We start from the raw sequence: 26,055 nt of genomic DNA, 5'->3' as shown, positions 1-26,055 counted from the left end.
TTCACGCTGCGGCTCCGGCGCAGGCGTACTTTGTCTGCCCTGTTGAGGGCAGAGCAAAGTACTGCAGTGCGCAAGAGCCCGGGAAAGGTCAGAGTGGCCCGGCGCCTGTGCACTGCAGTACTTTGCTCTGCCCTCAACAGGGCAGACAAAGTACGCCTGCGCCGGAGCCACAGCGTGAAGACCAGAAGAGGACTTCATCTGATGAAGATGGGAGGCCCCGGACTGGACCGCGACACCCATCGGACCTCTTTTTCTTAACTTTTAGGATACATCGGGGGCTTATCTACAGCATTCCAGAATGCTGTAGATAAGCCCCTGATGCTGGTGGGCTTACCTCACCCTCGATTTTGGGGGTGACAGGTTCCCTTTAATGGCAGGATGTAAACAGTATACAAATTGGAGCAGCACAGCTCCATACACTGCTTAGTGGCCATTCCTAGGTACTGCGAGCTGCTATTTCATCTGAATACTGTCAGAGCTGGTAACAAGTGATTGGAGAGAGTGCCGGGTGTTAAACCCCTACATATTTGATACTGATGACCTATCATGTTGTTAGGTCATTAATATAATTGTGGTGGACAAAACCTTTAATTTTGATATGATACTTGTGCAACATATTTCCAAAGATTTTCATATTACTTGAATTTCATTGTCCAGTCTCTCCTTGTCTGACAACTTGTAGATTGTTTAGAAGCTCTAGAGAGGGACAGAAGTGCTCACAAAATAGGGCAATGTCAGGTGATAAAGGATAGGTATAAGCGATGGTAGCGCTCACCCCAAAGTGTTGTGTATATCACCTATAAAGGTGTGGAAAGTCACCGCTGCGGCCCCGTGGCAGGTGGAAATGCTTCTTCCAGATGTATAATGGCATAATTGGATGCTCGCATGTTTAGGTGGGCTACACTGCAGGAATGAAGAGCTTTGGGATTCCAAAACGGTTTTCATTAACACCAACACGTTTCTGCTTAGGATCGATGCCTTTCTCAAGGTATCTAAACTAAGTCAAGTGGTTTTTATACCTTCAGAAAGACGCTGGTTCGGTGCAAAAACACGTTGGTATTAATGAAAACCGTTTTAGAATCCCAAGGTTCTTCATTCCCGCAGCGCAGCCCACCTAAACGTGCCAGCATCAAACTTTTAGATTGTTGATTGTCAATGCGGTGCACAATGCCCATTGAGAAGAGAGAACAATGCGTCTGGAACTACAGGGTTAAACTGTGGCTGTTAGGGTATGTGCACACGTAGAAAGGAGCTCTGCGGATTTTTCCGCAGCGGATTTACCACGGTTTTTATGCGGAATTTGTGCGGATTCCACCTGCGGTTTACACCTGCAGATTCCTATAGAGGAGCAGGTGTAAACCGCAGCGGAATCCGCACAAAGAATTGACATGCTGCGGAATGTAACCTGCAGCGTTTCCGCACGTTTTTTTCCGCAGCATGGGCACTGCAGATTGCGTTTTCCATAGGTTTACATTGTACTGTAAACGCATGGAAAGCTGCTGCGGACCCGCACCTGCAGATCCGCTGCGGATCCGCAGCAAAATCCGCAATGTGTGCACATAGCCTTACTATTGAACAGTATTCACAATACTAAGGCTACGGTTTAGTCACAATGGTGCATTATTTTCAGAATACATAGTGACTGTACACCTGACAGCACCATAAAGCAGATAAATGAGTACAATGGAATCAGTATTGACCAGATCTAGCAGTTTCCATACATCACATAGTGGGGATTCAGGCTGATCATCTTATATTTATAGGAAAACGAGCTGAGCTCAAAGCTAAGGAGCTTATTGTACCAGGTACTTGCACAATAAAAGCCATATAAAGCAAATGAGTGCATTCTGGCCCCAATAAATCAATGACTCTTCCTCATTTACCCGAATCAGCGGTGCAATTTATCAGCCATCCAAACAAAATAAATATTGCAGACTACAGTCCATTATACCCGGACCCTTCTTGTAATAATTATGTAATCCTGAGGATAAAGCTTTTTTATAGTCTGAAATAGAGGCCGCGTGTAAATACAGCTCCAGCTGGGCACACACGGCTCCTGGACATGTCACGGCTTAAAACATATCTAATTATAGGGCTGCACACGGAAACGTCACTGTATCAACAGCGTGTTATGTGGGAGCTCGTCCATACTGACCGGCTAGCCTATTCTGGAAAGCAAAGAAACTATATATCAGTATACAGCGGCAGATGTCAGGCACAGACAGATAACAGACAGGAGCAGACATAGGAAAGCACAGTGACTTTCCAGCCTTGGGGTCCTGTCATCAAATCCCACCAAGGACAACATATGCAAGACTTTGTAGGTTCTCCCCATGTTTGCGTGGGTTTCCTCCGGGTTCTCCAGTTTTCTCCCACACTCTAAAGACAGACTGATAGGGATTCTAGATTGTGAGCCCAATGGTGACAGTGCCGATAATGTTTGTGCAGCGCTGCAGAATATGATGGCGCTATATAAATGAGTAAAATACAGACAGACAAACAGATAATCCAATGATATCAGAATAAGATGTATACTATATGTATGTTTTATTTAGTTTTTTTTTGCACTTACATTCATTAAAAGTTGTTGGCTCTGTCACAACTGATTCAAAAACTTTTGCCATATGTCTTTCTCTCAGCCTGAGGAAGAATAACACATATTTTAGGCAAATACCCTTTATTTCTAATCAGTGAAACCACGCAAGGAATGAGAATTGAGCAATTTCACATTTTCCTTTTTTCTCAAGTGTTTTCTCCATATATAGTGGGGAAAAAAGTATTTAGTCAGCCACCAATTGTGCAAGTTCTCCCATTTAAAAAGATGTGTCATTCGAGAGCTCTTTGGTTTTCACCATAGTGGAGTTTGGAGTCAGACTGTTTGAGGTTGTGGACAGGCGTCTTTTATACTGATAACAAGTTCAAACAGGTGCCATTACTACAGGTAATGAGTGGAGGACAGAAGAAGTTACAGGTCTGTGAGAGCCAGAAATCTTGCATGTTTTTAGGTGACTAAATACTTATTTTCCACCATAATTTGCAAAATAAATCTGGCCAAATCAGACAAGGTGATTTTCTGGATTTGTTTTCTCATTGTGACTGTCATAGTTGTGGTCTACCTATGATGTCAATTACAGGCCTCTCTCATCTTTTTAAGTGGGAGAACTTGCACAATTGGTGGCTGACTAAATACTTTCTTCCCCACTGTAACATGATGAGAACACTGACCCATTGGTAAGTGAGGTTTTCTTTTAGGAGTCCAGCAGCAGTTTTGATCCTGCAAGCTGCTGACGCACTTGGTCGGAGACCTGTAACAGAGTTTTAAAATGCCTCTGTGTAAGGCTTTATAATTACCGTCACTGTAAAACAGAATGTTTAATGTTCCGTGTGCCGCTCCCATAAAGACTTTGATGTTGATCCTTAATGCTGAAGTGGTCTTTGCCATAAGTGCATGTCAATCCCTCTACTCTTGACTACAAAGTCTGTTCTAGAGCTGAAGGGGGGTCTGGAGGCCTCCCCTTGGAGAGGCTTGTGCCAGAGACAGATTTAGGGGGAGTCTCTCAGTGATTTGGGCAGCAAAACTGAGTGCAGTTAAATGAGACCGTTCTAAACCACAAGTAGGGCAGCCATCACCTTATGAATTGGGTGACACTGTTTTCTGTTGTGAACCTGTTCAAGCACCATATCGTTGTAACCACCCAGGTTACATGCCTCCACACATTATCTCAGTGTTGCCTCCATTTGTTATAGACCATTTCCTCTTGTGAGCAGTCAACACTAGATGCCACTTCAAGCAGAAGCCCTTCTGTCGGAGATGGCAGAATGATCACAACCATGTGGTGGCATTGGCCTCTTCTATTTACTGCTCTATGGCACATTTGAACAAGTTACTGGAGAATTACATAGAATAAGCAGCTACAGAAAAGTAGGATGAAACTTTCTGCAATTAACAGAATTTCACATATTCACAAGTACTACTCATCAGGTCTACAAATAGATTCTGCTTTGTTAAATTCCCGCTGTGTTCTAAAATGATGTGTAGAGCGCGGAGAAGAGGTGCCCAAATCTGGGAGTGGAGGACATCTGTATTTTCCCATCTATGACCGTGGAGGTCAGATGTTCAGAAAGCACATGTAGATGTAATATTCAGGCATCCTGATACCTGGGCATGCAATGTATTTAACAACTGCGAGTATTAGAAAATAATCATCTAAATATTATCCCCATGAATAGGGCTGGCCTTATAGGTGGGCAAACTGTGTGCCTGCACAAGACTCATCTACCCTAACTAGTAAAAGATGTCTCATGATGACCCGGGTATGTCAACTTGTACTCACACTCCCATTAGTGACCTGGGTCCAACCTTAGGACAGCTAGTTGTACGGGGTGCAGCCACATTCCCTAGGATATTTACAGTAGTGTTCAAAATAATAGCAGTGTGTCCAGAAACATGAGTTAATCACAAAATCTTTACACTAGTTTTTATTTCCAGCATTGGGAACATTGCACAATGTTTTCTTATTCAAAACATGAAGAGAAATGTATATATTTTTTTAACTACTTCAAAGAAAATAACAAACAATGAACATTGGTCTGTTCAAAAAAATAGCAGTATCTGCATTTGTCTTTACAAACTCACAATAAGTACTATTTTTTTGTGGATTTAGCATTCCTGTGAATCGCTAACTAATATTTAGTTGTATTCCCACAGTTTTTTAGAAGTGATTTACATCTAAGTGGCATAGAGTCAACCATCGCCTGGCCCCTGTCACCTGTTATACCAGCCCAGGATGCTTGAACTACAGCCAACAGTTTTTTGGCATTTGTTGGCTTTGCCTCTGAAACAGCATTTTTGATGTCACCCCACAAGTGTTCTATCGGATTAAGGTCCGGGGATTTGGCTGGCAACTCCATAACCTCAATTTTGTTGGACTGGAACCAAGATTTTGCTCGTTCACTGTTGTGTTTAGGGTCGTTGTCTTGTTGAAACACCCATTTCAAGGGCATAACCTCTTCATCGTCAGGCAACATGAACTCTTCAGGTATTTTAATATTTGCAAACTTGTCCATGATCTCTGGTATGAGGTAACTAGGCACAGCACCATAGAAAGAGAAACATGCCAATAACATGATGCTTGCACCACCATGCTTCACTGTCTTCAGCGAGTACCGTGGCTTGAATGCAGACATTGGGGGTTGTCTGATGAACTGTCTGCGGCTCTTGGACCCAAAAAGAAGAATTTTACTTTCATCAGTCCACAAAATGTTTCTCCATTTCTCTTTAGGCCAGTTGATATGTTCATGCAATCCTTATAAGAAAAGATGAGGGCACTCACCGGTCTTCCGTAAATTACTTCTTTATTATCAACGACAAATCCAGATAAAAATCATGGCCGGGGGAGAGGGAGCCGAAGCTCGTGTGAGCAGAGGAGGACAGTTGATATGTTCTTTGGCAAATTGTATCCGCTTCAGTACATGTCTATTTTAACAGTGGGACCTTGCAAGGACTTCTTGCTAAGAGATTAGCTTCACACAGGCGTCTTCTGTCACAGTCCTCACAGGTAACCTAAGACTGTCTTTGATCATCCTGGAGTTGATCATTAGCCGATCCTTTGCCATTCTGGCTATTCTTCCCTCCATTCGAATGGTGGTCTTCCATTTTTTTTCACGTCTCTCTGGTTTGGCTTTCCATTTTAAAGCATTGGAGATCATTGGCCTATCATTGTCTGCACCTCTTTATAAGTTTTACCCTCTCCGATCAACTTTTTATTCAAAGTACGCTGTTCTTGTGAACAATGTCTCGAACGACCCATATTTCTCAGGCTTTCAAGGAGAAATGCATGTACAACATGTTCTGTTTACACCCTTAAATAAGGGCCACCTGATTCAAGCCTGTCTATTCACAGAATGATTGACCTCACTAACTGAGCTCCATACTGCTATTATTTTGAACACCCCCCCCTTTCAATTAATTATTCTTATACACAAACTCAAAAACATTCAGATCAATGCTGAGTCTGCTGGTTTTCTTACAATCTACTGCACCAACTGGTAAATTATTTGATGGAGCACAGATAGGAATAACAGTCGTCTAGCTCTTAGTGAGGATACATATTTTGTCGTTGTAATCGGCTGAAAGAGTTAATGTGAATTTTGATAGGAAATGAATATTTTACAAATACAATGTCACTAGGAAATATTCCAGGTCATTTTATTTACATTTTGCAGTAGACGCGAGTATTTTTTCATGACATGTATTTCCATATACACAACGCGTCATCATTAGTCTACCGGGTTTCAGGAGCTCCTAGAATAACAGTTGGGGAAGATCGGTGGAGATAGGACTTTACCTCTGTGCTGTCTTCTCTTTTGCTTTTTGTCTCTCAACTTCACTTCCATAAGGTCCATGGGGGGCCACCGAGATTACCTCGATTTCATCTTTTTGAAGCGGTTGCTTCTCCTCTTTCATCAAATGCTGGAACATGTTTCTAAACTGCCTGCAGCAAAAAATCTGAAAGTGTTTTGTATTAGTTTTATTGGCTTGAAAACGGCTGTGCCCCCGTATTTCCAAAAAAATAAAAAATAAAAAATAAATAAATATATATATATATATATATATATATATATATATATATATATATACACTCACCGGCCACTTTATTAGGTTCACCATGCTAGTAACGGGTTGGACCCCCTTTTGCCTTCAGAACTGCCTCAATTCTTCGTGGCATAGATTCAACAAGGTGCTGGAAGCATTCCTCAGAGATTTTGGTCCATATTGACATGATGGCATCACACAGTTGCCGCAGATTTGTCGGCTGCACATCCCAAAGATGCTCCATACAAGGCAGGATGGATCCATGCTTTCATGTTGTTTACGCCAAATTCTGACCCTACCATCCGAATGTCGCAGCAGAAATCGAGACTCATTAGACCAAGCAACGTTTTTCCAATCTTCTACTGTCCAATTTCGATGAGCTTGTACAAATTGTAGCCTCAGTTTCCTGTTCTTAGCTGAAAGGAGTGGCACCCGGTGTGGTCTTCTGCTGCTGTAGCCCATCTGCCTCAAAGTTCGACGCACTGTGCGTTCAGAGATGCTCTTAGGCCTACCTTGGTTGTAACGGGTGGCGATTTGAGTCACTGTTGCCTTTCTATCAGCTCGAACCAGTCTGCCCATTCTCCTCTGACCTCTGGCATCAACAAGGCATTTCCGCCCACAGAACTGCCGCTCACTGGATTTTTTTTCTTTTTCGGACCATTCTCTGTAAACCCTAGAGATGGTTGTGCGTGAAAATCCCAGTAGATCAGCAGTTTCTGAAATACTCAGTCCAGCCCTTCTGGCACCAACAACCATGCCACGTTCAAAGGCACTCAAATCACCTTTCTTCCCCATACTGATGCTCGGTTTGAACTGCAGGAGATTGTCTTGACCATGTCTACATGCCTAAATGCACTGAGTTGCCGCCATGTGATTGGCTGATTAGAAATTAAGTGTTAACAAGAAGTTGGACAGGTGTACCTAATAAAGTGGCCGGTGAGTGTATATATATATATATATATATATATATATATATATATATATATATATATACATACACAGTACAGACCAAAAGTTTGGACACACCTTCTCATTTAAAGATTTTTCTGTATTAAAGTTTGCACACACCTTCTCATTTAAAGATTTTTCTGTATTTTCATGACTATGACAATTGTACATTCACACTGAAGGCATCAAAACTATGAATTAACACATGTGGAATTATATACTTAACAAAAAAGTGTGAAACAACTGAAAATGTCTTGTATTCTAGGTTCTTCAAAGTAGCCACCTTTTGCTTTGATGACTGCTTTGCACACTCTTGGCATTCTCTTGATGAGCTTCAACAGGTAGTCACCGGGAAAGGTTTATCACTTCACAGGTGTGCCCTGTCAGGTTTAATAAGTGGGATTTCTTGCCTTATAAATGGGGTTGGGACCATCAGTTGTGTTGTGCAGAAGTCTGGTGGAAACACAGCTGATAGTCCTACTGAATAGACTGTAAGAATTTGTATTATGGCAAGAAAAAAGCAGCTAAGTAAAGAAAAATGAGTGGCCATCATTACTTTAAGAAATGAAGGTCAGTCAGTCCAAAAAATTGGGAAAACTTTGAAAGTGTCCCCAAGTGCAGTGGCAAAAACCATCAAGCGCTACAAAGAAACTGGCTCACATGAGGACCGCCCCAGGAAAGGAAGACCAAGAGTCACCTCTGCTTCTGAGGATAAGTTTATCCGAGTCACCAGCCTCAGAAATCGCAGGTTAACAGCTGCTCAAATTAGAGACCAGGTCAATGCCACACAGAGTTCTAGCAGCAGACACATTTCTACAACAGCTGTTAAGAGGAGACTTTGTGCAGCAGGCCTTCATGGTAAAATAGCTGCTAGGAAACCACTGCTAAGGACAGGCAACAAGCAGAATAGACTTGTTTTGGCTAAAGAACACAAGGAATGGACATTAAACCAGTGGAAATCTGTGCTTTGGTCTGATGAGTCCAAATTTGAGCTCTTTGGTTCCAACCACCGTGTCTTTGTGCGACGCAGAAAAGGTGAACGGATGGACTCTACATGCCTGGTTCCCACCGTGAAGCATGGAGGAGGAGGTGTGATCGTGTGGGGGTGCTTTGCTGGTGACACTGTTGGAGATTTATTCAAAATTGAAGGCATACTGAACCAGCATGGCTACCACAGCATCTTGCAGCGGCATGCTATTCCATCCGGTTTGCATTTAGTTGGACCATCATTTATTTTTCAACAGGACAATGACCCCAAACACACCTCCAGGCTGTGAAAGGGCTATTTGACCAGGAAGGAGAGTGATGGGGTGCTATGCCAGATGCCCTGGCCTCCACCATCACCAGAACTGAACCCAATCGAGATGGTTTGGGGTGAGCTGGACCGCAGAGTGAAGGCAAAAGGGCCAACAAGTGCTAAGCATCTCTGGGAACTCCTTCAAGAATGTTGGAAGACCATTCCCGGTGACTACCTCTTCAAGCTCATAAAGAGAATGCCAAAAGTGTGCAAAACAGTCATCAAAGCAAAAGGTGGATACTTTGAAGAACCTAGACTATAAGACATGTTTTCAGTTGTTTCGCACTTTTTTGTTAAGTATATAATTCCACATGTGTTAATTCATAGTTTTGATGCCTTCAGTGTGACTGTACAATTGTCATAGTCATGAAAATGCAGAAAAATCTTTAAATGAGAAGGTGTGTCCAAACTTTTTTGGTCTGTACTGTATATATAGACATAACGTCTAATACACACTTGATCTTTTGAAATCCATTAAAATGTGTTTTCCCTGTTGATCTTAATTCTTGAGAATTACAAATATTGGATTTCAGCTCTGCAATATACAACATAAATGTATACAGAGGGCACCACATTTCCCCATCACGTGGCCTGCCCTTTCCTGGAAGGTGTATGCACGGGCTACATGCTATGCCCAATATATCTTTTGATATACTAGTTTTTATCTGTGCTTTACAGTTACTTATATTCAGGGCTGGACTTGGACGGAGATTCAGGTCTGACATCTGAAAGCTCACAGGTATATGCAACTTCCCCCACACCTTCTTCCCCAGGTGGGGGTCTGTATTACAGGTATGACCCAGCTTGATATTGGAGGAAATCCAGATTTACTGCAGAACTAATAGTTCCAATAATACCGCTATATAAGGTTAATTAATACCACCACACTATAACCACATAATGTGAAGAATATATGTAGAAAAATCCATCTCCAACACAATACAATAAAACAAATTTAAATCTTTAATTGTAGTACAATACAATTAAAGGCATTGTTGGGAAGAGCCAAAGTCAGATTAAAGAGAGAAGTGGGTGTCTATCATGAAGATAACCGGACGCGGTTGGAGATGGATTTTTCTACCTATATTCCTGCACATTATCCTCACGTCTGGAGGAGACGGAATCCTGTGATCTACATTTGGACCATGTGATGTCCTCTACAAGGGTGAGCTGAATCCACCATATATTTATTGCATAACCACATAATACCTCATGCCACCATACTCACCATACTGATCGTTACCAAACACAACTATGTTAAAACCAACATTACCATCATATAAGAGACAAATAATACTGCCAGACCATAACCACATATTACCAGGATGTACAGCAGTGATAATATCCCCATATTGATTAGTAAAACCACTAAACTAGTACTGATATTCCCCCATACAGTGACCATGCAATGGTGGCTATCAGTGCTTCCTCATAGTAATAATCCCTTCTTTGCCTCCTTGGTAGTGCCCTCTGTGCCTTCTTATAGTTATAATGTCGCTGTGCCTACTTATAATAGGAATGACCTCTGTGCCTCCTTACATATTTACAGCTCCCATAGTAATAATGTCCTTAAATAATAAATACTAAAGAACAACAATTCTTCTCTCTGTCTTATAATAATAATGTGGAGACACGGGGGGTTGGCAGGCGCTCTGGTCCGCTAGCTGAAACCGCATGAACCAGTGATCATCCCGCTGAACGCCCACGCTCCCTTTAACATGGGCATAACGGTACTCAGACAACAGAGGGTGAGGGTAAAACAGTGTTACAATACTTTATTGAACCACAAAACAGGCAGATAACACACGGCCCTAATGCTGAGCTTCAGTGCTGGGGGTCTGTTTACTGAACTCGCACCACCCCTGTGACTGCAAACTGAAAGGTAACCAAGAGGAATAAAGTTCAATTTCTCCCTGCAGCGGTTCATCCGTGCAGGCGCCGAGCAGGTCCAGAACGCAATAACCTGCAGACTAACCTCATATCTGCAGGATAATAGCGTTTGTTTTTCATGTGACAGGTTCCCTTTAAAAGTGATGTCTCTGCAGCCCACTGCATCAGTAGCTTTTTATTTGCAACATGGCAGTGGGTGAGAATGATGATCTAATGCTTGTTGGCTGGGCCTACACTTTGAGGTGGGTCAATAATTGATGGGAGACTTTCTATGTACTGTACTTCACTGCTGAAAAAAGACTAAACAGCTAGATCACGATTTACAGTATATCAGAAAAGATATATCCTCAATATCAGCACAGTGGGGTCCAACATCCTGCACTCCCCTCCGGTCAGCTGCTACCAGCTCCGGTGACGTCTGGATGTGCACAGTGTACAGCGCCGGATCAGCACCGCTCCATTCACTATGTAGTGGCTGTTACCAAAGGCCGCAGCTCAGCTCCTATTCAAGTGAGAAGTAAAGCTGCGGTACCCGACCAGGGCAACTCCACAGGGTACGGTGCTGTGCTCATCTGACTTCATACACGGCTTATATCTGCCCACCACTGGAGCTGATCAGTGGAGGTGCTGGTGCCGTACAGTCACCAATCTGATATTGATGACATAAGAATAAGAATAGCGCACCAATACCTAAGTAATGGACAACCCCTATAAGCCTCCAATCTATGCTGGACGTACAGCAGATTTGAACTGTAGAGTATTTGAGGCGTAACACAAATGCTGAAATCTGTCTGAATACCTCAATACCCCATAATGCCTTGTACCGCGATGGCCTCATGCCTCCTTCATATATGAACAATGTACCTCATTAGAAATTGCTTTATCTGTGGTGTTTCCCAGATGGAAAGGCTGCAATGGTTTTCCACAGAATTCACACAGTTGCTTTCCAGACTGCTCCCTCAGGATCTACATCAAAGAGAAGCACATTGGATGGCAGAAGAGCAGCAATTCCACGCTCCATGTATAATGTGCATGGGGAATAACGAGTCACATAACTACTGAGACATTGCTGAAATGTTCTAAGAGGATTCTCTATTACCTGATACCGGGAGGATTGCTCCACAGCAGCATCACACTCCTGACCTTTTCATGCATGTTAGGCAAGAAGTATCTAATTAACTACCTTCATCATTGCCAGTAGCCGGTTGTCTTCTGAGGATTCTCTTTTGTATGCCAGGATAGTCGGAGGGCCAACACTGGGCAAAGTCTCTAGGTGGTTCTCGAAATACGCCCTGTAATCGTGAGAGAACTACAAGAAAAGATCACATGTTATTAAAGGAACCAGTAATGTTTAAGTTAAGATAGGATTAGATGCCATTACCTCCGTGTCATAAAGATTGCTTAGCTCACTCAGGTCTTCGGATATCGAGGAGTATAAGTCTGCAAGTAATGCAAGACATTAAAGGCTATGGATAGCGCTGGAAAAAGCCTGTTTTCAACTTCCTGACCAGGCCATTTTTTTCAATTCTGACCACTGTCACTTGATGAGGTCATAACTCTGAAATGCTTCAACGGATCCTGGTGATTGGCGATTCTGAGAATGTTTTCTCGTGACATATTGTACTTTATGATAGTGGTAACATTTCTTCGATTTCACTTGCGTTTATTTGTGAAAAAAAACGGAAATTTGGCGAAAATTTTGAAAATTTTGCAATTTTTAAACTTTTAGTTTTTATGCCCTTAAATTAGAGAGTCATATCATACAAAATAATTAATAAATAACATTACCCACATGTCTGCTTTCCATTAGCACAATTTTGGAAACATAATTTTTTTGTCAGGAAGTTATAAGGCTTAAAAGTTGCGATTTCTCATTTTTACAACAAAATTTGCAAAACCATTTTTTTTTAGGGACCATCTCACACTTGAAGTCACTTTGAGTGGTCTATATGACAGAAAATGCCCAAAAGTGACACCATTCTAAAAACTGCACCCCTCAAGGTGCACAAAACCACCTTCAAAAAGTTTATTAACCCTTCAGGTGCTTCACAGGAATTTTTGGAATGTTTAAAAAAAATTGAACATTTAACTTTTTTTCACTACATTTTTACTTCAGATCCAATTTGTTTTATTTTACCAAGGGTAACAGGAGAAATTGGACGACAAAAGTCGTTGTACAATTTGTCCTGAGTACGCCGATACCCCATATGTGGGGATAAGCCACTGTTTGGGCACATGGCAGAGCTCGCAAGGGAAGGAGCGCCATTTGACTTTTCAATGCAAAATTTGCTGGAATTGAGATCGGACACCATGTCGCGTTTGGAGAGCCCCTGATGTGCATAAACATTGGAAACCCCCCACAAGTTACACCATTTTGGAAAATAGACCCCCTAAGGAACTAATCTAGATGTGTGGTGAGCACTTTGAACCCCCAAGTGCTTCACAGAAGGTTATAATGTAGAGCCGTAAAAAAAAATCATATTTTTTTCCACAAAAAGAGAGAGAAATCAGATAATGTAGGAGAGAAAGGAATGGCATTTTAATCACATGAGTATCAGCGTCTGTCAGCATAAAGGTAAAAAGTGTTGAACTTAGAGAAGGTAGAAAATTGCATGTTAGTGAGTCTAAGAAATTAATAAAGTATTGAACATTGTAACCTTATTTTTTTTTAACAAGTGATCTCATATTGTTTCTTCATGAGCATGCTGCTCCTCTGCTTCCTGACTTCAAGGGGTTGTGTGCTTCAGTATCTAAAATGCCCTTTTTAAAATAGCGCCGATCGTGGGCATTGCTGCGGGGTGTCAGCTGTCACATATAGCCAGGGCCGGACTGGCCATAGGGCATTTCTGGCAAATGCCAGAAGGGCCGGTCCTTGTAATGGGCCGCTAGACATATCGCCCCCTCCGCTTTGTCAGTGGGCGTTCCAGAGTTCCCTTCAGCAGCCAGGACGCCGGGCGGCATTTGCTTCCCTTGCACACTGATCGCGCCGTATTAGGAGGAAGTAGGCGGTCTGATGTCCTGATCACTAGCGCTGCAGTGAGGTAACATAGAAACAGGATGAGGGGCCACGCTGTGCTGTGCTGCTCCGGCCATGCCTCCCGCTGCAGCCTGTGATCAGGACATCAGACCGCCCACTTCTCCCTGTCTAGTGAGGCGATAGGGCATGAGGGGGTGCAAACATTTTTCTATGCACTGATTTTTTTTTTCTGCTGCGCCGGGTTCAGCCATTCAAAAAAGGGGCGTGCCATGCTGGAGAAGAACACTGGCCAATGAGCATCAGATTGATAGAAGAGCTGATTGGCCAGTGCTCCTGTCCCCCTGCACTGGGCGCCTCTGAGGGAGAGAGAGCCTGCAATCAAGCTGCAAGGTCAGGAATATCTCCCTGTGTGTGCTCCCAGGGACAGATAGAGAAGCCGCTCAGTTCCCCACCGTCACATCTTCTCCTGCTCTGGTCCACAGCCCGACAGAGAAGGAGAGAGCGGGGGAAGTGCTGGGAAAGTGCTTGCTGTGAGCAGAAGGAGCTGCACGTGTATAGTGACCTCTCCTGCAGCACAGAGTGTGTGTTATCTGTAGTGTGTATGTGTCACATGTGTGTGTATGTTACATGTGTGTGAGGTATCTGTAGTGTATATGTGTTACATGTGTGAGGTAACTGTAGTGTGTGTTAGTCTACGTTCACATTTGCGGTCTGCGCCGCAGCGTCGGGTGCCGCAGCGTCGCCGCATGCGTCATGCGCCCCTATATTTAACATGGGGGCGCATGAACATGCGTCGCACTTGCGTTTTGCGCCGCATGCGTCACTGCGGCGCACGCGTCCGGGCGCAGAGGACGCAGCAAGTTGCATTTTTGCTGCGTCCAAAATCAATGAAAAAAAGGACGCATGCGGCACAAAACGCAGCGTTGTGCATGCGTTTTGCTGCGTTTTTGTTTGCGTTGTGCATTGCGGCGCTGACGCTGTGGCGCACAACGCAAATGTGAACGTAGCCTTACATGTGTGAGGTAACTGTAGTGTGTTACATGTGTGAGGTAACTGTAGTGTGTGTTACATGTGTGTGAGGTATCTGTAGTGTGTTACATGTGTGAGGTATCTGTAGTGTGTGTTACATGTGTGTGAGGTATCTGTAGTGTGTTACATGTGTGAGGTATCTGTAGTGTGTTACATGTGTGAGGTATCTGTAGTGTGTTACATGTGTGAGAGGTATCTGTAGTGTGTTACATGTGTGAGGTATCTGTAGTGTGTGTTACATGTGTGTGAGGTATCTGTAGTGTGTTACATGTGTGAGGTAACTGTAGTGTGTTACATGTGTGAGGTATCTGTAGTGTTACATGTGTGAGGTAACTGTAGTGTGTGTTACATGTGTGAGGTATCTGTAGTGTGTGTTACATGTGTGTGAGGTATCTGTAGTGTGTGTTACATGTGTGTGAGGTATCTGTAGTGTGTGTTACATGTGTGTGAGGTATCTGTAGTGTGTGTTACATGTGTGTGAGGTATCTGTAGTGTGTGTTACATGTGTGAGGTAACTGTAGTGTGTGTTACATGTGTGTGAGGTATCTGTAGTGTGTGTTACATGTGTGAGGTAACTGTAGTGTGTGTTACATGTGTGTGAGGTATCTGTAGTGTGTGTTACATGTGTGAGGTATCTGTAGTGTGTGTTACATGTGTGTGAGGTATCTGTAGTGTGTGTGTGTTACATGTGTGTGAGGTATCTGTAGTGTGTGTTACATGTGTGAGGTAACTGTAGTGTGTGTTACATGTGTGAGGTATCTGTAGTGTGTGTTACATGTGTGAGGTATCTGTAGTGTGTGTGTTACATGTGTGTGAGGTATCTGTAGTGTGTGTTACTTGTGTGTGAGGTATCTGTAGTGTGTGTTACTTCTGTGTGAGGTATCTGTAGTGTGTGTTACATGTGTGTGAGGTATCTAGTGTGTGTTACTTGTGTGTGAGGTATCTGTAGTGTATGTTACTTGTGTGTGAGGTATCTAGTGTGTGTTACTTGTGTGTGAGGTATCTGTAGTGTGTGTTACATGTGTGTGAGGTATCTGTAGTGTGTATGTGTTACATGTGTTTGAGGTATCTGTAGTGTGTATGTGTTACATGTGTTTGAGGTATCTGTAGTGTGTGTTACTTGTGTGTGAGGTATCTAGTGTGTGTTACTTGTGTGTGAGGTATCTGTAGTGTGTGTTACATGTGTGTGAGGTATCTGTAGTGTGTATGTGTTACATGTGTTTGAGGTATCTGTAGTGTGTGTTACATGTGTGTGCGGTATCTGTAGTGTGTATGTGTTACATGTGTGTGAGGTATCTGTAGTGTGTGTTACTTGTGTGTGAGGTATCTAGTGTGTGTTACTTGTGTGTGAGGTATCTAGTGTGTGTTACTTGTGTGAGGTATCTGTAGTGTGTGTTACATGTGTGTGAGGTATCTGTAGTGTGTATGTGTTACATGTGTTTGAGGTATCTGTAGTGTGTATGTGTTACATGTGTTTGAGGTATCTGTAGTGTGTGTTACTTGTGTGTGAGGTATCTAGTGTGTGTTACTTGTGTGTGAGGTATCTGTAGTGTGTGTTACATGTGTGTGAGGTATCTGTAGTGTGTATGTGTTACATGTGTTTGAGGTATCTGTAGTGTGTGTTACATGTGTGTGCGGTATCTGTAGTGTGTATGTGTTACATGTGTTTGAGGTATCTGTAGTGTGTGTTACTTGTGTGTGTTACATGTGTGTGAGGTAACTAGTGTGTGTGATCAGTGCTGTATTTTTTAGCATATTCTGCAGTGTGATAATAGTCCATCTGTGTTGAATTCATGTCTATTCCCCCTATGGCCACTGCAGGTTAAATATGTAAAGTGGTATAACACATTTGATTGGTTTAACAAAGCAAAAAAGTCGGCACGTCCTGTCAGTGCTTTACAATTTGATTCTACGACACTCGTATGTGGGCTGGTGAATTTTTATTTGTGCCAGGGCTGCTTTTTGGTCCCAGTCCGGCCCTGCATATAGCTGACACCTGCAGGTGATCGCCGCAGCGCTCACTGTGAGACCGCGCGATCGTGCCGCCATACTAGCAGAGCAGTACTAGTACGTTCATGTCGGGAAGGGGTTACGGAGTTGGTCTGGTACCTAAAATATCCTTTCTAAATACCTATCTTTACATCCTCCCTCCCAAATAACCTCCCCTCTACACCCTGATCTGCCGTGTACAACCTCCTCCCATCCCTGCTACTATCTCTAAGGGCCCCACACATCTACAGTCAGCCAAACCTGTCGATATTAGCAGAATCAGCCTCCTGTTTAAAGGAATACTGTCAGCACTGAAAAGCAATTACAGGTGCTCGTTGCATCCTTCCACCTGCTTGTTTTTCATCTATCTCTACCTTTCTCTGGCTGTACAAAGCCAAATCCGTCAATCAAAACAGAAGGGGGTGTGGAGACTGAGGGAGAACAAGAAGGTAGGAATGAGTATTTAAATGATTGGCCACACCTTTGTGCATCCGCCAAGGTGCTTAGTTTGAACAGTCATTTTGTGCTGATAGAGTCCATTTATTTTGTATAGAGACAGCGGATTCTCCCTAACAGATTATATAAAGGGACAGTTTGAGAGATAAGCCACTTTCAGAACCAATTGGGAACAGTTTTCCCTGCTCTCCCCATTTAAATGGGGCAGTCGGGGAAAACAGCTGAAGATTGCATGAGCGCTCGCTGGTAGTTATCGTATACAGTTGTGTGAAAAAGTATTTTCCCCCTTCCTGATTTCCTATTCTTTTCCATGTTTGTCACACTTAAATGTTTCACATCACCAAATAAATGTAAATATTAGACAAAGATAACACAATTAAACACAAAATGCAGTTTTTGAATGAAGCTCTATATTATCTTTATTATTAAGGGGAAAAGAAATCCAAACTTACAGGGCCCTGTGTGAAAAAAATATTTCCCCCTAAACCTAATAACTGATTGGGCAACCTTAGCAGCAACAACTGCATTCAAGCGTTTTCAATAACTGGCAATGAATCTTATACGACGCTCTGGAGGAATTTGGCCCACTCATCTTTGCAGAATTGTTGTAATTCCGCCACATTAGAGGGTTTCCGAGCATGAACTGCGATTTTAAGGTCATGCCACAGCATCTGATCGGATTAAGGTCAGGACTTTGAGGAGGCAAAAACTTTTTCACACACCTGTATGTCTGGCCATCATAGATATTGTTAATAGGGAGATGAAGATAAGAGAAGACTGAGCTTGCTGTCAGATCTATGTCAAAAGCACCAGAGCAGCCAGCTATGTGAAAGATTTCCACAGACTCGACAGCATCAAAATGATAAGAAACTTTAATTAAAGATTTTTAATTAAGTTTGCCTAATTTTGCAAATAAACTGTAAAAAAAAGTTTTATGGTAGATTGTCTTACCTTCCTCTTGCTCAGTCACAGCGGATTCGATTACTGTTTGAGTGGAATCAACCTCTAAAAATTGAAAAAATGCTTAAAGATACATGTGTGCCAGAATTAACTGCAGAGATGAGATTGATAAAAAAAACCACCAAAGACTCCAGTTCTATTTTGGTAGTTGTTTTTTTTTTTTGGAAGGGTTTATATAAAAGCTTTATCATTGGCATAATAAACCATTGTTAGTTAATTTTTTTCATATGCTATTTATTGTTTGACACATTGTATCAGCAATCCATTACGTCAAATAATATGTATATGTAAGATAGCCCTACTTAGCTGACCTAACAGATCACTTTTATGTAACATTCATCTGACCTACTACCATACACTGCACAAAATAAGATGAATTCTGAATTTATCTTTAAGGCATGACCAAGCTGCAGATTTTTACAGTAATTCCGAAGTTTTTTTTTTTTTTTTTTCAAGGGACTTGTTCATTCTTGAATTATATTCTGCACAGAATCCAAACAGTGCGGAAACGTGTGGATTAGCGCCATTGCAAAACAGCATTAGGATTTGTGTTACCACAAACTACAAATCTGCAGCAGAAATCCATCAGCCATGTATTTCCACCAACAATTTTCTTTTAAAGCAACATCTTACTTTTCAGAATGAAAATCAGCCTTGTGACTGTGTCTTTGACTCAACAGCAAGAACAAGAAATTATTCAAATTCAATATTATAAAAATAAAGCAAATTATATTTTTCCACATTATTTCACATTTCTATGATTTTAGGTGTTACTTTGATTCAAAAATTCCCTTTAAGAATGATTTTTACTAGTGATGAGTGATTGTGCTCAGATAAGGTGTTATCTGAGCATGCTCTGGTGCTAACCAGTATGCTTGAAAAATATGTTCTCATCCCCACGGCTGCATGTCTCGCGGCTGTTCAACAGCTGCAACACATACAGGGATTGCCTAACAAAAGGCAATCTTTGCACATGTTGCGGCTGTCTAACAGCCGCGAGACATGCAGCCGTGGGGATGAGAACATATTTTTTGAGCATGCCAAAGATACTGAGCAAACAAGCATGCTCTGTTAACACATTATTACACTCAAACACATTCGCTCATCACTAATCTTTACAAGTCAGAGAAAAACAGCCATTGAGAATGGATAATCATCAAACACGTTTATTTAAAGTCAGATGAACATTAGGTTTCTGAAGAGGATGAGAGGCATGGAATAAAGAACATTCACCCCTGATGCAGAAACCCACATCCTCTCTTCTGGACCAAAACCCCTCCAGTGCACCAAGTACTGTAGGGAACGACACTGCAGACGAGAATCAACAATCCTCGAAATCTGGAACTCCAAATTACCATCAACAATGATTGGAGCTGGTGGCAGTGGAGAGGACTCAAGAGATTTAACATATTTCTTGACCAGAGACCTGTGATTATTAATAGCAAACTCAGCCGACGGTAAATAAGATGCCTAATCCTCCTGGTTTTCAGAGACAAAACACCTGAGGTAAGTCTCTAAATTCTGATTAATACACTCGGTCTGTCCATTCGACTGAGGATGGAAAGCAGAGGAAAAGCACAGAAAGCTTTCCAAAACTTAGAAACAAATTGGGTCCCCCAATTTAACACCACATTGTAGGGAACCACATGAAGCTTCACAATCTCATTAATAAAAACCTGAGAAAGAATCCTGGTGTTCAGAAGTGCCAGTAATACGATGAAATGCACTATTTTACTGAACCTAGCTACAACCACCAGAACCACTGTCTTGCCTGCCGATACCAGTAGGTCAGTAATAAAATCCATGGACAGGTGTGTCCATGGTCTACTAGGAATGGGTAGTGGAAGAAGAGGACCAGACGGACGGATATACGATACTATAGAACGTGCGCAAACACTGCAAGCAGACACCTGTTCAACCACATCCTGATGCACCACCAAAAATGATCAAGCATCGAGTTATGATGTTCCCTAATAACTTTTCGGCGCAAATTATATAGTACAAATAACCTCCCCGAAGGGCAGGAGCATCCCCCTGAGACTCCAACATCTCACCCTCCAGGTACAAGGCTGGGTACAAGGCTGAAATGACTACCCCTTCTGCAAAATTGGGGCAGAGTTCTCATGGTCATCACCACCGGGTTAGCTCTGGGACAAAGCATCAGCCTTGGTGTTTTTAACTCCTGGACAGAAAGTGACCACAAAATTGAACCTAGTAAAGAACAGGGACCACCTAGCTTGTCTAGGGTTGAGATGTTTAGCAGATTGAAGATATGACTGGTTCTTGTGGTCTGCGATAACAGTAATAGGATGGATTGCCCCCTCCAACCAAACTCGCCATTCCTCAAATGCCAATTTAATTGCCAAAAGTTCTCTATTACCCACATCATAATTTCTCTCAGTTGAGGATACTTTTTTTGGAAAAGAAGGTGCATGGACGCCATTTACCAGGGAACAGACCCTGAGACAACACAACCCCAACCCCCACCTCCGATGCATCCACTTCTATGATAAAAGGTTGAGAAATATCAGGTTGACTAAGTATAGGTGCAGTCTCAAAATAACTCTTTAAGGTGGAAAAAGCCTGCTGAGCAGCATTTGACCATTTAGAAAAATCAAACCCCTTCCTTGTCATGTCAGTAAGGGGTTTCACCATTACCGAATAATTTTGAATAAACTTCCGGTAAAAATTAGTAAAACCCAGAAAGTAATGTATTGCCTTCAGGTTCTCGGGACGGTCCCAATACAGTACAGTAAGAACCTTCTCCGGATCCATCCGAAAGCCCGAATATGACAACAGGAGGTACCCCAATAACTGCACCTTCTGGACGGTGAAAACACATTTTCTCTACTTTGGCGTAAAGCTTGTTATCCCTTAATATCTGAAGCACCAGTTTAACATGCCCCTGATGTGTCCCCAAATCAGGTGAATAAACTAAAATACCATCCAGATAGACCACCACAAACCTGCCCACCAAATGATATAATTTATGAAATGCTGGAACACTGCCGGTGCATTGGTCAGACCGAAAGGCATAACCAGACTCTCGAAATATCCCTCAGGGGTATTGAACGCCATTTTTCATTTATCCCCTTCCCTGATTCTAACCAGGTTATAGTCCCCACTTAAATCAAACTTGGAGAAAACATTAGCTCCTACAACCTGGTTAAATAAATCTGGAATCAGAGGAAGAGGATATGGATCTCGGATAGGAAATCAATTTAATTCCCGGAAATCTAAACAGGGACGGAGACCGCCATCTTTCTACTTTATGAAAAAGGTCTCATATGTCCCTTCTCAAGACTAGCAGCAATAAAATCTTTCATGGCTTGTCTTTCAGGACCGGAAAGATTGTACCGTCTGGACTTGGGTAGTTTAGCTCCGTGAATCAGGTTAGGACAGTCATATGCACGATGGGGAGGCAAATCCTGACACCCCTTCTCAGAAAATACGTCCTCAAAACCAAAACAAAAATGCAGGTAAGGTCCCCATAGATACTGCAAAAAGGGAAATGTTTAAGCAGTTATCATGGCAGTAATCTCCCCATTCCATAATTTCTCTGGATTGCCAATCCACTATCGGATTGTTTCACCAACCAGGGTAAACCCAGTACAATTGGAGTGGGGAGACCATCCAGGACCTAACAAGGAATTACCTCATAATGCAAAGACCCCACCTTCAGTCTTACAGTGGGTACGGAAAGTATTCAGACCACTTTAAATTTTTCACTCTTTGTTTCATTGCAGCCATTTGGTAAATTCAGAAAAGTTCATTTTTTCTCATTAATGTACACTCTGCACCCCATCTTGACTGAAAAAAAACAGAAATGTAGAAATTTTTGCAAATTTGTTAAAAAAAGAAAAACTTAAATATCACATGGTCAATTATTCAGACCCTTTGCTCAGTATTGAGTGGAAGCACTCAAGTATAGCCATGAGTCTTCTTGGGAATGATGCAACAAGTTTTTCACACCTGGATTAGAGGATCCTCTGCCATTCTTCTTTGCAAATCCTCACCAATTCCGTCAGGTTGGATGGTGAACATTGATGGACAGCCATTTTCAGGTCTCTCCAGAGATGCTCAATTGGGTTTAGGTCAGGGCTCTGGCTGAGCCAGTCAAGAATGGTCACAGAGTTGTTCTGAAGCCATTCCTATGTTAGTTTAGCTGTGTGCTTAGGTGTGCTTGTTGGAAGGTGAACCTTTGGCCAAGTGTGAGGTCCAGAGCACTCTGGAAGAGGTTTTCATCCAGGATATCGCTGTACTTGGCCGCATTCATGTTTCCTTCAATGACAACCAGTCGTCCTGTCCCTGCAGCTGAAAAATATCCCCATAGCATGATGCTGCCACCACCATGTTTAACTGTTGGGATTGTATTGGGCAGGTGAGGAGCAGTGAGGAGCACACATACCACTTAGAATTATCACCAAAAAGGTCTATCTTTGCTTCATCAGACCTATTTCTCATAGTCTTGGAGTCATTCATGTATTTTTAGCAAACTCTATGCAGGCTTTCACATGGTTTGCACTGAGGAGAGGCTTCCGTCGGGTCACTCTGCTATAAAGGCCCGACTAGTGGAGGGTTGCAGTGATAGTTGACTTTGTGGAACTTTCTCCTATCTCCCTACTGCATCTCTGGAGCTCAGCCACAGTGATTTTGGGGTTCTTCTTTACCTCTCTCACTAAGGCTCTTCTCCCATGATTGCTCAGTTTGTCTGGACAGCCAGGTCTAGGAACACTTCTGGTGTTCTGAAACTTCTTCCATTTAAGGATTATGGAGGCCACTGTGCTCTTAGGAACCTTGAGTACTGTAGACATTTTTTTAACCTTGGCCAGATCTGTGCCTTGCCACAATTCTGTCTCTGAGCTCCTTGGCCAATTCCTTTGACCTCATGATTCTCATTTGCTCTGACATGCGCTGGGAGCTGTGAGGTCTTATATAGACAGGTGTGGGCCTTTACAAATCAAGTCTTATCAGCTTAATTAAACACAGATGGATTCCGATGAAGGAGTAGAACCATCTCAAGGAGGATCACAAGGAAATGGACAGCATTTGACTTAAAAATGAGTTTCTGAGCAAAGGGTCTGAATACTTATGGCCATGTGATATTTCAGTTTTTCTTTTTTAATAAATTTGCAAAAATTTCTACATTTCAGGTTTTTTTTCAGTCCAGATGGGGTGCAGAGTGTACATTAATGAGAAAAAAAAAGAACTTTTTTGAATTTACCAAATGGCTGCAATGAAACAAAGAGTGAAAAATTTAAAGGGGTCTGAATACTTTCCATACCCACTGTATGTTATTAAAAATTTGTGTCAAAGCTCTCTGTGCAAGTGGTGCTGAGTTGACGGCGTAAATAGGAATGGGCTTAGCTAAGGCAGAGCAAGCAAGCCCATGAGTTCTAGCAAACTCCGCATCAACCATGCTGACTGCAGCTCCACTTTCTACAAACACAGAAATTTTCTCAGTCCTGCTCTCTAGCACCACCTCTGCTGTCAGGACAAACCTAGAATTACAGTTTGACGACGAGCATACCCCTTGATTATCCAACTCCAGACTCACAAGGGTTAATCGAGTCTCTTTTTGCTTAGGAATCAAAGCACAGGCCCCATTAAAATGTCCCTTTCTCCCACAAAAGAAACACACACCCTTTTCTTGCGAATCTCAGGGGAGACATATGACGCGGAAGCAACTCCTAACTGCATGGGTTCTTCTAACTTCACAAGTACTGGTTCTCTCCCAGACCGCCCCTCAGGCACAGGAGTATTGCCTGGAAAGAGGGCTCAGGAAAAGGTGGACTTACCCATCTATCTGCAGGAGTCTATCCACACCTATAGCTAATGACATGGCAGCCTACAAGGACTCTTGGGTTTCGTACACTGCCAAAGCATCTTTCAACTTTTCTGTAAGGCCTTGGCTTCTAAGAGGCGGGTCATTTCATTTGGTGTTGGTTGCCCACATATAGAATTCAGAGCTATAAGTCTTCTCGGAACGATTCTCCTGCTGCAGCCTGTATTCAGCCAAGGACCATTCGATCAGGATCATCATAGATAAGAGCTAAAGCCCCGAAAGAACCCTCAACCGACTGGAGACAACTAGAACCCTTTGGAAAGAAAAAGCTCAGGATTGAGGCTCCCCTTGCAACAGTGAAATCACAATTCCCACTCGTTGCTCCTCAACTTCAGAGGAGTAAGGTCGAAGTTTAAAATACACCTTACAGGCCTCTTTGAATACAAAAAATTTGTCCCTACCTCCTGAAAACCTGTCCGGGAGGGCAATTTTGGGTTCAAACTGGACCGACCTACCCACAGAGTCCACCAAAGTAGGAGTCTGCAGCCACTGCTGTTGCTGCTGAACCTCAGATCGAAGGTCAGTCACTTCCAGTGACAACCTCCATAGCTGATCTGCCAGCACAGAAACGGGATCCATGGATGCGAAAACATTTTTAAAAAAACAGACCACAAACAAGGAAAATACATACAAAAAAAACCAAGTGTTAGTTTTGTGTTTTGTTTTTTCTAAAAAATGTGTATGGCTGGTGATAATGTCACACTGGGTCAGGGAGAAGCTAGGTGCACAACAAGGGGAAGAGGGTGGGGGAGCCCAAACACTAGGAAAGGGGGAAGTGGAGAGCCCTAGGCAGATCTCACAACGTCCTGTCTGCCCTTATGTCCCTAAACAGGTTCCGCACCTATCGTCGAGCAGGAACCTAATCCCTGACTGCCCCTAGCGATAAGCCCTGGATATGGAGGGGACGGGGTTAGTGCTAGTCATCCCACACTACAGCTAAAGACAAACCAGGAAGACAAATGAGGGAATACACTTAGCTTGAAACGACACAAGAGAGTGTACACCAGCAATCTTCCAAGAGGTTCCAAAAAGAAAAGAGTCGACTTCTAGCTCTACCAACAGACAGAGGTAAATATACACGTGCTTCTTACAAAATTAGAATATCATCAAAAAGTTAATTTATTTCAGTTCTTCAATACAAAAAGTGAAACTCATTATGTATAGTCATTACAAACAGAGTGATCTACATCAAGTGTTTATTTATGTTAATGTTGATGATTATGGCTTACAGCCAATGAAAACACAAAAGTCATTATCTCAGTAAATTAGAATACTTTATAACACCAGCTTGAAAAATTATTTTAAGATCTAAAATGTTGGCCTACTGAAATGTATGTTCAGTAAATGCACTCAACACTTGGTTGGGGCAGGGAGGCGATCAGCCTGTGGCACTGGTGAGGTGCTATGGAAGACCAAGTTGCTTTGATAGCAGCCTTCAGCTCGTCTGCATTGTTGGGTCAGGTGTCTCTCATCTTCCTCTTGACAATATCCCATAGATTCTCTATGGGTTTAAGGTCAGGGGAGTTTGCTGGCCAATCAAGCACAGTGATACTGTTGTTTTTAAACCAGGTATTGGTACTTTTGGCAGTGTGGACAGGTGCCAAGTCCAGCTGGAGAATTAAATTTATATCTCCAAAAAGCTTGTCGTCAGAGCGAAGCATGAAGTGCTCTAAAATTTTGTGGTAGATGGCTGTGCTAACTTTGTTTTTGATAAAACAGTGAACCTACACCAGCAGATGACAAGGCTGCCCAAACCATCACTGATTATGGAAACTTCACACTAGACCTCAAGCAGATTGGATTGTGGCCTCTCCACTCTTCCTCCAGACTTTTGGGCCTTGATTACCAAATGAAATGCAAACAGTCCAGTTCTTTTTCGCCTTGGCCGAGGTAAGACGCTTCTGGCATTGTCTATTGGTCATGAGTGGTTTGACACAAGGAATGTGACACTTGTTGCCCATGTCCTGGATACGTCTGTGTGTGGTGGCTCTTGAAGCAATGAATCCAGCAGCAGTCCACTCCTTGTGAATCTCCCCCAAATTTTTGAATGGCCTTTTCTTAACAATCCT

At 42.6% G+C, this 26,055-nt stretch overlaps 1 protein-coding gene across 1 annotated transcript in view; it reads right to left on the bottom strand.

Moving 5' to 3' along the window:
• Nucleotides 1-26,055, bottom strand: part of ERICH6 (glutamate rich 6) — an 85,362-nt gene that overhangs the window by 35,140 nt on the left and 24,167 nt on the right. Inside the window, exons 4-9 of the mRNA XM_077290761.1 lie at nucleotides 18,133-18,186; nucleotides 12,112-12,170; nucleotides 11,914-12,039; nucleotides 11,595-11,696; nucleotides 6,348-6,508; nucleotides 2,573-2,640 (exon numbers count right to left, since the gene is read on the bottom strand). Of these exons, the coding sequence (XP_077146876.1) occupies nucleotides 2,573-2,640; nucleotides 6,348-6,508; nucleotides 11,595-11,696; nucleotides 11,914-12,039; nucleotides 12,112-12,170; nucleotides 18,133-18,186 (570 nt within the window). The remainder of the gene's footprint in view (nucleotides 1-2,572; nucleotides 2,641-6,347; nucleotides 6,509-11,594; nucleotides 11,697-11,913; nucleotides 12,040-12,111; nucleotides 12,171-18,132; nucleotides 18,187-26,055) is intronic.

Source organism: Ranitomeya variabilis, chromosome 2 (assembly GCF_051348905.1).
Source record: "Ranitomeya variabilis isolate aRanVar5 chromosome 2, aRanVar5.hap1, whole genome shotgun sequence".
Classification (NCBI taxonomy): domain Eukaryota; kingdom Metazoa; phylum Chordata; class Amphibia; order Anura; family Dendrobatidae; genus Ranitomeya; species Ranitomeya variabilis.
The sequence above is the reverse complement of the archived record's forward strand: the minus strand, read 5'-3'. Positions and strand labels throughout refer to the sequence as shown.